The sequence below is a fragment of the Copidosoma floridanum genome, unplaced genomic scaffold, assembly GCF_036245765.1.
Source record: "Copidosoma floridanum isolate Cflo_tuat_1 unplaced genomic scaffold, Cflo_Japanese_pri ptg000012l, whole genome shotgun sequence".
In the NCBI taxonomy this organism is placed as follows: domain Eukaryota; kingdom Metazoa; phylum Arthropoda; class Insecta; order Hymenoptera; family Encyrtidae; genus Copidosoma; species Copidosoma floridanum.
In genome coordinates, this window is record NW_028321889.1 from 6,343,834 (window position 1) to 6,356,614 (window position 12,781).

At 39.8% G+C, this 12,781-nt stretch overlaps 1 protein-coding gene across 1 annotated transcript; it reads right to left on the minus strand.

Moving 5' to 3' along the window:
- Positions 1 to 30: 30 nt before the first annotated feature.
- Positions 31 to 10,931, minus strand: LOC106635690 (protein Star). Its single transcript, XM_014347760.2, has 6 exons — positions 10,028 to 10,931; positions 2,568 to 2,858; positions 1,086 to 1,299; positions 797 to 961; positions 529 to 720; positions 31 to 446 (listed from the first exon to the last, which is right to left on the minus strand). The coding sequence occupies exons 1-6, from the start codon at positions 10,123 to 10,125 to the stop codon at positions 258 to 260; spliced, it is 1,149 nt and encodes a 382-aa protein (XP_014203246.2). The 5' UTR covers positions 10,126 to 10,931; the 3' UTR covers positions 31 to 257.
- Positions 10,932 to 12,781: the final 1,850 nt, after the last annotated feature.

Sequence of the window (12,781 nt, forward strand, 5' to 3'; positions counted from 1 at the left end):
GTATCATAATGAAAAAAAAAGTTTGCTAGAATAGTTTCTTTTGGATTACACTCTTTTTCCCTTTTTTTTTTTTTATACAATAACTCTTTCATGTATTTATCACGTCAAGGCATATCGATGATCCATCGACATCCCTCGTAGGTATAACAATATCATACCACGCAAAAGGTTGCGCTTATCATACTCCCAGCATGTGTATCGGGTACACCACAAACAATAGGATGATCTAAAGTCGCGTAACGAATAGGTTCTCAAGCTCAGACCTTGAGCTGTTGGTTGTAGACGAAAATGAGCTTGCCGGTACTCAGGCTCTTGACGAATTCGTAGTTGTGTCTCGTGAGCTTGTCGATGATATCTTGGGTCTCGGGCTCGCTGTGATGGACAATGTTCCAGTGGACCGCCAGCACCGATATCCTTATCTTCTCCCACGGTATCGTATCGAGAAGCTGCGAGCAGATGAGTAAGGGAGCATAAAACTTTGTTGTCATTGCAATGAGAAGCAACAATATGATACATGGGCACACTTACGAGTCCGTCCTGCACCTCCGAGCTGTCCAGATTCAAGTAGTCGATGGTCGTAGTGTTGTAGGCCAACAGTATAGAGTACAGGGGATAACAGATAAGCCTCGTGGCCGGCATGATCTCCTTTGTCAGTCCCAAGCTGTTGGGACCCTCGCCGAGTTTCATCACCTGCACGTCCATGTTCTGGTGATAGGTGGTCTGGAAAAATTGATCGACGACTCGGTAACCCGAATTTGGATGAAAATCAGTGAGACAATGCAAAACCGAAACTCACGACTCGCGTGCCCTTGTCCGTGCTCAGGTAGGCGTGCAAGAACTTGGTCTTTGGGTTCCTCGTGCTTCTGAGCGCGTCAAAGAAGCTCGTCGGATCCGTGATGACGAGCAAACCACGCCAGTTCATCTCCTTCTCCAGCCAGCCGGTCGTCGTCGTGGCACCGACCTGTTGGCAAAAAATAATAAAACCACACGGTTGAATTTTATTGACGAACGCAAATTATCTGAAATTGACAATGAGTATAAAAAGGCAGAGTACACAGCCACAATTCGAAAGGAGAAAAACTGACCCTGCTCATGTACTCTAAGTAGACGCCGTCGCGTTTTTTCTTGAGGTGAGCGACGACGAAGCGCTCCTCGGGAGTTTGGGTGGCGTTGAGGCTCTCCTTGTGCGTCGTACCCTTCAGCTCGATGTCCCTGATGTACTTGACGAGTTGCGGATAATCCATCGGGATGCCGGTGAGCACGTAGTCCCGCATCATGTTCATATCGAAGGCCTTTTTCCTACACAAGTACGAGCAGAATAAAGCAAAAGTGAGATTTTTCGATACGCGGATCATGGTCTTTCTTTACTCTACATAGTAATTCACAGCGATGGAAATATCGATCAAGGGCCGACTGGCGACGTCTTTCTTTACGGTCACACTGCGCTCTTTGCAAACCACCACCAGGTCGCGCATAAATTTTTATCATCACACGCAGTTCGGTTTCACGAGAGGGGGTCATCGCGTAAAAAAAAAAGGCGCTCTCTAATCGCTTCTCGATATTTATACATACGCGCGCGGGGTACTCTACATCCCAGGGGCAGTTTATGGCAACCCGTTACACGCGCGGGTTCACAGGATGGCTCGACAACAGGTGGGTCGGATGATCCGTATGGGTTTGTAATGAAGATTATATTAGCTTTCAATATTGAATAGCCATCGATGAAATTTTTTTGTTGTTGTTGTTGTTCGCGTTGAAGCAACAAAAGCATACAGCGATGAGTCGTCGAGCTTGCCAACGTGAGAGCCCTTTGATTTCGCGAGTCACACGTGGGGAAGAAACAAAAGGTACGGATGAAAAGAGAAAAAAAGAAAGAAAGGAAAGTGGGCTGAAATTGTTGCGGTCTGCCTTTATTATTCCCCTTGCCTCACCGCACGTGCGTATAAAGTTTCACCGAAGAAAGGCCTCGGTCTAAAAATGAATCGGTAGGGAAAGCGGGGCAAAACGATTCCACCCCCTCCGTCTACCTTTATTATGCGCCCCGAGGGGCTTTCTTTGGGAGCTCGTCAACCCAAGGAGTTAGATGCACAGCTTCGATATGGACACCGGAGAGAAAACACCGACAAGGGGGCGAAAGCGTGCGTCACAGCTGAGATTCCGGTGAATGGGGAGTTTATCGACATGTCAAGCTTGCGCTTTGCTCCCCCCCCCCCCAATGTTATTGCCGAGACCCGATCTCGTAATTACACGGCTCATTTTCCGCGCATCGCCATTCAAAAGCGACAAAGTACCCGTGTAGATTCATCTCTCAGTGGCCTAGCGATAAGAATCCTCCCTCCTCCCCAGAGCGCGTTCCGAGGGGGTAAGAAAAAAAAAAAAAAGAAAGAAGGATCAGCTCTCGTGAATACATATAAACCCCACCCTTAAAATAAGGAGGGAGGGGTTAAAAATGGGTACGATGCGTAAGCGGCAAGAAAAATGGGGCGAATTTGTCTTTATCCGTTAACGTCGCACCCTGGTTGTTGTGCGTGTCGAGGGGGGGGGGGAAAGAAAAATTGAGTTCGCACCTGATGTCGGCGGTGATCATGTAAATCCAGAGCAAGCTGAGTATGGTGGAGAACACGGCGAGGAAGACGGTGAAGTGGACGGTGCGACGCCGCCAGCAGCGTTTCTTCGGGTTGGAGTTGGTGCCTCCGGCGATGCCCGAGTTACCCTGGGCCATCGACGGTGCCATTGTCGTCGTTGTCGTCGTCGTCGTCGCCGTGGGCGACTCTTGCGCGGCTGATGGTGCCTTTGGCGGGGTCTTTTCGGCCGCTGGCTGCTGCATCACTGGACCATTGTTACCGGGTAACGTCATCCTGCAACAATACACGAAGTGTTGTGTCAACTGTGGTTCGGATGGTGCGGTTTGATGGTGGATTTTTTTTTTTTTTTTTTTTGCAATTACCAATCAGAATATAAAATATACGTATCACGCGGCAGGTGAAATTTTCATTATTTTTCACCGTAGTGGCATACTTTAAAACCTCGGTGGAAACAAACGAAATCCAGCGAAAGGAAAAATTTCGAGGTGATTTTTTCGGGTGAATATAACGCGGAGACAAAAGCCTCGATCTACCACAACGGTATAAAGATTTCAAGGCGTCTGGCCACTCTCGCGTGCAGCTCCAGTCCTGAATAATAAAACGGAACGGCAGGAGGAAAAAAAAAAAAAAAAAACCAGAGAGAGAAAAACAAAGGTGCACGGAGTACCTGTATACACGAAAATTTGGTAAGAAAAAAAGAAAAAAAGAGACGCGGGATGGAAAATCCGAGACTTGGGCGGATCACGCGCGCTCATAAATCTGTCGTCTTTCGCCTTTTTATTTTTTCTCGGCGCGGCTCAGTTTTCGTTCCCCTGCTCGTGCGAGAGTTACGACTACAGTGAGTGTGTACCATATATACAGAGAACTTGCGGGAGAAATGCAAGAGAGTTCGGTCTACTCCCTTCGGAAACAAGAGACAAAAATATTGCTTCTTCAACTCTCGCGTGGCGCATCGTTTTCATCATCGCGTGCACGCGTTTGATTAAAAATTTATTTTAGCGATCGGCTCGAGTTTTGTGTGTGGATTTTTTCTTTTGGCTGATGTTTCTTACTTTCGAGACGAGTGCGGGGTCTCGTAATTGGACCATGACTTTTGGTATGGTTTTTAGTCGAATATTTGAGATTTATCTGTCTAGTAGTGCAAGTCGGGTAGAGGGAAGTCATAGTATTTTGCCGAGAGGAAATTGGTTGTAGTTACACGTGAGTCACTTTGAAAAGTACGGGCGCGTGAGTCACCCTAAATTGACATATCGTGTTAAACGTCTCGTCACGTTTTGGATCCATCTTGATTCGTAGAAGTACGTCACAGTTACAATATTGCTATTGTAATTTCATCAACAAATTGGGAATTTCGTCAAATGAATAAACGAGCGTTTAATTATTTTTAATTTTAAAAAAATAAAGTTATTTTCAGGATAAAAATTACATCAACGAAATTATTTTCTATTAATAAACTCATTATGCGTTGCGCGCTTGTCATTTGATATTTCATCGATCTGTTTGCACGTTTTAACGGAGTAACAATGACCTCCCACGTCTAAAGTTTTTAATGAAAAATCAACAAAGACATGAAAAAATGTAGTAATGGCAGATGAAAACAAATATTTGCCAAGGCTTCGGTAACGAAGTTAATAAGCTCACATTTCCGACTGAAAAAAATTATTTAAAATATATATAGGTTTGACTTCCATTTGAAACGAGGGTTTCTTTTTGGCTGCTTTTTTATAATTGGATGTACCTTATGGTACATAAAAAGTTTTTTTTTCTCAGTTTTAACTCTCCCATTCCGTTATTTTATATTATTTTTTATTTACAGTGTGTATTTTTATTCATCAATTTTTGTTTTTTACAAAATAACTAGCATAAATACGAAAATATCCACTCAAAACTATGATAACTCGTTTTTAGCGATTTAACACAGAGCATCGTAAAAAAATTATTGACATATTATTGATCTCGATACGGATATATATGTATGAATTTAAATGTACCCAAAGGCACACAACAAAGATCGACGCAGTTAATCGCATGTTTGGTTTACGCAAGAGAAAACTTTCGATTTCGACTTAATGCTCCACAAACGTACAGACTGGCAATTTATAAAAATTTTTTATTGAGACGTAAAGCCTACCCAGGTTTCCGTGGAGTGCGGAATCAAGTACTACAAGGACCCAACTGTGCTTGCCGGCCACCGAAACAAGAGAAACTAAAAACGCTGGAGTTCTAATTGTCTCGGTCCCACGTGCTGCGACGGGCCCCAGTGGGATCAAAGCTTTAGCGCCAAAATTTGCAAGTCACTATAATTACCCAGGTGTGGCTCTCTGTACAAATTACCACCTCATTACGAGCCAAGATTAATTTATCCACGATACACTCGTCTCAGGATTTATAAACTTTTACCATATTCGATTCGATCATAAAACTAAAAAGAAAAATAAAAAATTTATCGTTTCTGTTGACGAAATTGGGAAACTGCATCAATAAGAAACGCGATTTGAAAATCGATAAAACATCAATAGCAGGCCGTTTCGAAAAAAAAAGAAGCAACAGGAGCACAGTAAGTACAGCGACTTCCTTTCCCACATACCTCTCTCCCCGTCACTTCTCATTCCCATAGCCGCGAATCTCGGCTCTCTCACGAAACGTCGTAAAACCACGCCACAACGATTCGCACGCACCTCGTTCACTTGCCAAAAAGACACAAATTTTTATTACGAAAAAAAAAAAAAACAAACCTTATGCACGACAGCACAGTAACAACAACAAAAACACTGCGGTGGCTTCTGTTTTCTCTTGAAAGGGGGTGTACAAGAGAAGCGAGAAGGTATGGCCGTCAGAATCGAAGGGAGAGGCGAAAAAGAAGAAGAACAGCGCGGAGAGAGGGACTGCAGAATCCGTGAATGGGCCAATTTCCGCGGTCACCTGGAAACCATGCAGCCGCCACTATGCTGCTGTTCTCTCCCCGGTGGCAGATGGACGCTGCGCTATATGCATGTGTTGATGTTTACGGCTTATCCGAGCCCACGATCGCTGTACACCTTCTTCAAAACGAGTGACTGCGCCGATCTCTCTCTCTCTCTTTTCTTTTCTTTTCTTTGTTGCAGCTCTTTTTTCGGGTCAATTTACTCTTTTCGAATTTACCATTTTCTTACAACTAGACAGATGATGAAATGTCACGGAGCTATGAGTTTTTTTTTTATCATATCTGGGAGCCGATTTTTAAAAAGTTCGATTATATTACTCATCGATCTCAACAAAAATAAATAAAAAAAAAGACATACATAGATTGAAAAATATTTTTCGCGCCACTTGTGGACTTGCACCGTACAGCTCCGTAATGGCAACCGTGTGTAGATAATATAATATACGCTCCATAAATAAATAATAAAAGACAGTGCAAACACTAGAAATATATTATACAACGCCAAACAAGTCGCGATATGTTATTTACTGTACGATTCACGGAATATTACCGTTTGCTCATACCCAATATTATGTTCACGCGCACGCTGTGCAAACTTTTCGCACATATTTACGATTCCCAGATCTGATAAAAATAAACAAAAATAACCCACGCCAACGATAATAGCGAAAAGCTAGAGTAAACATCCAAGAACGCTTGATTTAATATCTGAGCGCGTCGTTGATGCAGATCGATAGATAAAATGGTCCTTTTTTTTACATTTGGATCCAACGAATCGCGGATTATGGAGGGAAGCGCGTGCATTATTAGCCATGGCAACGTCGTTTTGCTTACCGCTCTCTCGTGTACAAAATAAAAAAAAGGCAAAAGTGCATAAGCACATACAAAATACACTGTTGAGTGAAGTGCGTGAATTGCTATATATTGTATATAAATAAAATGTAACTGTCAAGGTAATTATATATAATTAAAGATTGATGTACTTTTAAAATATTAAAAATAAAAATGATGGCAGGTGACTTTCAAGGATGTTTCAAGAGCGCAATGTTGCAATTTTTTATATACGTGGAATACAGACTACTTACCATTACTCATACTAATTCAAAATAAGTACAAAAATCAAATGATTCACAAACGATACACGAGCAATAAAATTTTAACTTTACAATCTGAATTGAAAGTAGTGGAAAAACATTATCATTTTAAACTAAGCAAAGAAAGATTAAAAGGGAAAGTAAGAAATTGATTGAGATAGAAAGTTTTATATTAACATCCGTTTTAGAGACACTACCCGTTTTACAGTTTTTTTAAAATTATTTTTAGATGAGGCGTCATATACTTGTTAATACAATTTCAAGATAGGACATTCTTCAAATACATTTCTAAAATATACGACGGTCTTTTGCTCAACTGCCGATACAAAGCACCAAAATGGATATGCTCAGCAACAGTGGGAGGAAAGAGAGGGAGGAACAAAGGACTATACCAATGTACTTATATATATATATATAAGCATACTCGAGCTCGGCTTGCAAATTCGTCATGTAGCGCGAGCGCACGCGTTTATTTTTCGCAACAGGCGAGAAATATCAACGAAGAGCCCGATCGGGAAAAAAAATCAATTTTTTTTTCTTTTTTTTTCATACATTCAATATCTGGCCAATGAATCATCATTCGGGGAAAAAGTGGCGAAGAGGGCGAATCTTCCCTCTCGATTTCCCGGAAGGCTGTGGGTTTCGGCGTATAGGGAGGAGGAAGACAATCGAGAGCCGAAAACGCGCGAGGAGGCACGCACAAATTTTCACGCGCCAAAAACATAAATACACGGGTGTGTAAAAATGCCTTGTCCCCGTGATCTCGTATTTACGAGAGCCCGTCTCCAACAACGTCAGACTTGAAAGACGTCGCCCATACACTGCCCTCTGCAAGTAGTAAAGCAATAAATAGGAGACGCGCTGGACCTGTTTTCCGAAGAAAAAAAAAAAAAAACCTTTCTCCGCCCATACATAATACTCTTGGTGCGCGCGTGACTCGTTTATCCCCAAACAATGATTTACTACCATCGCCTAGGTGAGCCCAACTTTGCGGTGAGCTGCACCACCGATTGAGTCGTCCCGGCGAGCTACAAGAAGAAGAAGAAGAAGCACCTGAAAAACCTGCTGTCCAATTTTCCTCGAGCGAGAGTTTTTCACACAATGCCACGCACGCATGCCTCGGCACCACTTAGGACGATCCTTCCCTCCCCCCCAAATGTACCCTTGAACCGTGAGCGGTCCCTCGAGCGCGGACAGTGTCGCCTTTGTCCGTGTATAAGGCACGTTGTTTTTTGTCGTCTATTTTTTTTTCATCCCTTACTTTCGTCCTCTATCGTCATGTCCCTGCTTTTCACGAAATTTGCTTGGCTTTCGCTTTTGCTTTGTACTTTTGTCTAGTACGTAACTATGCTCTGCTGGGTCAGAAAATGTTTATAAGTATATTGGCTGCGCGGCCAAAAAAACACGAAAAAACAAACATCGAAAGTGCGTTTTGATGAACATTTTTGTTTGGAGTGGCGCCTTGAGATAACATACCTATGGTGCATTTTTTTTTACGGCTCGACCGAAACATATATACGTCTATGTGTTTGTGCGTCAAGGCCTGGCAGGGATGCACCTGCCATCTCGTTAGGTATTGCGATGCTTCACGTGAATTTCGGATTGCTATTGTAAAATTTGAATATACTTTAGAGAGTACAGATAGAATATTATACATTTTATTTATGGTTTTGGACATTGACGTGCAACAATAAAAGTGTTATTTAAAACGTTTCCAATTCCATGATTACATTGAGAAGTATCGAGAAAAAAATTTTTGAGTAAGAGAAGAATTTAAATTTTTTCAATGGCATCTAATAAAAAATACCCGCGACTGTAAAATGAATGGGCGTTTGTAGCAAGCGACAACGTGGTCAAAAACTAAATTTTTTTTCTTCCTTTTTTCATTCTGGGATGATATTTCAGAAGACCAATGAATAATTCATAATAAAACAAAGATCGATTACAATAAAAGTCTAAAGCACAGCCGTGAGTCTGCATAAAGAATCAAAATAGCTGTAATACTAGAGGCCCGTCTTGTTTTAACATAGCATCATCATCGTTTATTTACTCGACGCTTTCACGGTCATGGTATATTGTATATCTTTAAATTCAAATGAACAGCCCACACACGCACACATATATTTATATATGCATTCCCTCTGCAGCTCTTGCAACAAAGATCGATCGGCTGCAGTCTGCAGCTATCTACAGTAACCTGAAATTATTTCATCCGAAATTACAGGGAATTACTTTTAATTTGATTAATTAAATATTTTTTACGCACACCAATTTATTAAAGATCTTAAATCGATTATCAAACATTTTATTTTTTATGCAATGAAATAGCCACCTAAGAATCACAGTTGAAATGTTAAGAAATTTAAATGAAACGCTTATTTATTTATAACGGTAAAAATTTACACTTAATTGCATCTATAATTAAAATTACAGTTAAATATTGTATGCATAAATAATTTACTTTTCTTTTTTAAACCTAGATATAATCGAGTTACGTACGTGTTTTAATATTAACAGTATTTAACATTTCAAACTTACTAGCATACTAATTTAGAGGGATTTTTAATGCATCGTGCTTAATTTCAATTTTATTAAATTTTCAAGTCCTTTGACGGCAAAAATAATTGAACTGTAATCTTACTGGGTTTTAAACATACAAAACTCAACCGAAGAATTCAAATAATTAAAAAAAAATTAGCTTAAACGAACAAACTATAAATCTACCAACACCGGCAAAAGTTGCCTTTTTGCACAGCTGCACCATCAAATAGGTCGTTCAATAATTTTCGATCGCACAACTTATTAATATCCCAACTATGCCTACATACTACATACCCATCGGGGCTTCGATTTGGGTGGCATGCACTACTGCATGCAGATATACATATTTATGTCAGCACATAAATTTAATATGCACATTGCGTACATAATATCACATGAACATTATGATTGGCGGTAAACGGCTACAGGTATAACATCTATACCTACCTGCATACCATAGGAGTGCAGATAGTATGCAAGAGCGTTAAAAGCCTGTCACTCTCGATTCTGCACTTTATTCCTCTCTCTCTCTCTCTCTCCTTTTATTTTTATTACACATTAAAATTCCTAAGAAAAATTGCCAATCCTATCGATCCCTTATATACATATATATAGGATATACATACCCTTCACACCCACACTGTATACCCTGCACTTATCGTCTGCTTATACTTAACACGTTGTTCTCACCTGGGTAAACTATATATAGTTATAGGGTATATATATATACATTTGTTTATTTGATTATTTTAATCAACCAATCAATGAACATCAACAAATAAAAAACACTATGAATGGTAAATATATTTTCATGTAAAGGGAGTTAACGTTAATCCTTTTTTTTTGTTGAAAAAAAAAAAAAAACTACCAATAAAAAAACTTACTTGGCCGCGTGCTTGTCGGTGGCGGGGCCGAGTCTGGCGAGCGCCTTCTTCCAAACGTCCTCAGCGAACAAAAGCAGCTCCGGCAAGCGGATCACCATTGGATCGGCCGTGTGCGCCCGCTATGGGCTTCTCTGTCTCTGTCTATCGTGCACCTATCCTCTCCTGAGCGAGAGCCAACACACGTATATATATATATATATATATATACTTTACTGTGTGTGCATGTGTATATGTATACTCTTTTTTCTTTTGCTTTTTATTATTCCTTGTCTGCTCCTTTTTTTCTGCTTCTCTTATCTTTTTCTACAATGCTCTACAGGATCTCTCTGTGTATAGGTATATACACACTTTTGTAGCTGAACAGTGTATGCTCGTTCAAGGAGCAGGAGAAAAAAATCAGTACACTAGGTGTACTTATAAGTATGTGTAAAATAGCACCGAAGGAAAATACTCAACTCTGAGGTTGATGTGCAGATGATGACGATATGGCGACGATGGCAAAGTAAGTTTGGTACTTGCACTTGTACATGTATGATAATAATAATAATAATGTAACTGTAGACTAAACAAAGATGAGAAAAATACCAATAAGTTATTAAAAAAGTAGTCCAATAATCACACGCGAGGATACATCCAAAGGCTTTTGTGTACTTGAAAGGCTGCCTGCAGTCATGTGTATTATATATATATTACTGTATAGCGGAAGCGTCGACACTGTCACTTATTTGTTTTTCACTACTCTGCAGTTAGCACTCGTTTTGTTAACTCATAAAAACACCACCATCTCTGCTTCTCCCTACGCGACGTTTGAACACATCGAAAAATCCACACCTCATACCTAAGTACTTATATTTAGGTAAACCAAAAATATGATCTCTCGTTCGCGAACACACATGCACTTTTGGCGCAGTCCATACGTACACTACATGCCACTATACTTTAGTGTACACTCTGTGTCCTGGTCTGCATGCACGTTGGATAGTATAATTTAGGCGCGCAGCATTTTAATGTATATATACATACATACGTGTGCATGGGAGAGTTGGATTAAATTTTTAGGTATAAAAAACATCTAATGGTCAAGTACTACAAAAAAATGAAACGAAAAACGAGGAGGATGCGGTGTATTGTATGAACGCGTGCGCGGGCGCAGACGAGGCATGTGAGGTTATATTATGTGGTATATGTATATATTGTAACGAGAAAAGCCGCAAGCCTCGACTGGTTAGCCTGATGTACTGGCCGCAACTTGCCACCGCCTGCTGGATATTTGCAGCCGTCTGCCTGTATATAATATGGCGAGTATATGTGGGTGGTGCGGGTGGATTAGTTCGGGCGATAGAGCCATTAAATCGTTCTTTCGCTTCGAACTTTGTTAACTTGGTAGCTTCCGCGTGAAACTAAACCTATACGTACAATGTAAATGTATACACCACTGAAGTCGACTGAAACCAATGCTCAGGCTTAAAAATAAAAAATCTCTCCTCCCCTGAAGTAATTTTATTTTTACCCTCTTTAAATTTTAACGTACGACTTTCTTTGCTGCGTCCATTTTTTATATCAATTGATAAATGTACAACATTGTTTACCGTCGTTTTCACTAAGAAACGCGTTACTAAAAATTTTTTTTTGCCACTTTTTTGTGTAAAAAAAAACAAACAAACAAACAAAAAAAATTCCATATCTTTGCTGCAGGTGATGAACTTGTACCCATATATAAAACCGTACTCTTGCAACCTACGATAGCTTTTATTTTCTCTACTTAATTAATGTAGATACGATATACGCATACAATCGAAAGAAAAAAATGCACACGTACGTGTAAAAAAAAAAAAGACAATCCTCGTTCTCGTAGCATTAGCTTTCATAGGAACTAGTACAAAAACACAACCAATAACCGGTATAATCAAGAGTCAGTTTTGTGAGTCAGCTCCGGATCACTCATACTACGGTATTAGCACTGCTGCACTTCGGATGTATAGCTTGTATATTTAAACCCTTCTGGTTTTGGTAAATAATTTATTGAATGATGTTGCAAGCTCAAGTTACCCGCGAAAATAAAAAACGCGTAAAGCAAAGTTTTAATCCCAAGAATGTGAAAGCAAGATGCAGCAAAAAACTGGTTTGATCCAATTAAAAAGTGGTAAAATTTTAAAATTACGTAATAAATATACAACCATTTTATTTATTACGTGATAAAAAATATGCACAACAAATTCAGTTTCAGGAGTGATTTTACGGGACTATTGCATGCACCTCTTTTTCACTATATACATATGTATATATATTGCTCGCCCACACCCCCGTACTTTCCCCCCACTAGGCTATCCTTTTCTTTCTTCCTCTTTTCCCTTCACGTACATTATACTTATACGTGCGAATCTCCGAAAAGTCGCATCGTTGTATTTGCTGTGTGTATGACGGAAAGTCGCACTCCAGTGGAGACTTTTCACAGCTCAAGTGTATTTTTATTAATTAAAAAAAAAAAAAAAAAAATTAGTAAATATTCATAATAAATAAATGAGACAATAGTAATCGTCTTTATTGAAAAAATATGTAAACAAGTTAAAACCAGTGAATATATATGATATGCTTTGGCAAAAACAATGACGATTTACTTCTTTCATTAGATTTGTTCGCGATTGCTTCGTTTTGCAATTAATCGCAAAATAATCTATTAACGATCATCGAATGAGCCGTTATTAACTTTTTACTCATTTTTATATTTCCAGTATCAATCTACTAATGTCTCGT

What these genes read in the sequence shown, in the direction of transcription:
- LOC106635690 (XM_014347760.2), bottom strand. Translation starts at nt 10,125, where the DNA reads ATGGTGATCCGCTTGCCGGAGCTGCTTTTGTTCGCTGAGGACGTTTGG. An exon ending in ACCGACAAGCACGCGGCCAA is followed by an intron (nt 2,859 to 10,027) that starts GTAAGTTTTTTT and finishes GTATTGTTGCAG; the next exon opens with GATGACGTTACCCGGTAACA. An exon ending in ATGATCACCGCCGACATCAG is followed by an intron (nt 1,300 to 2,567) that starts GTGCGAACTCAA and finishes GTACTTGTGTAG; the next exon opens with GAAAAAGGCCTTCGATATGA.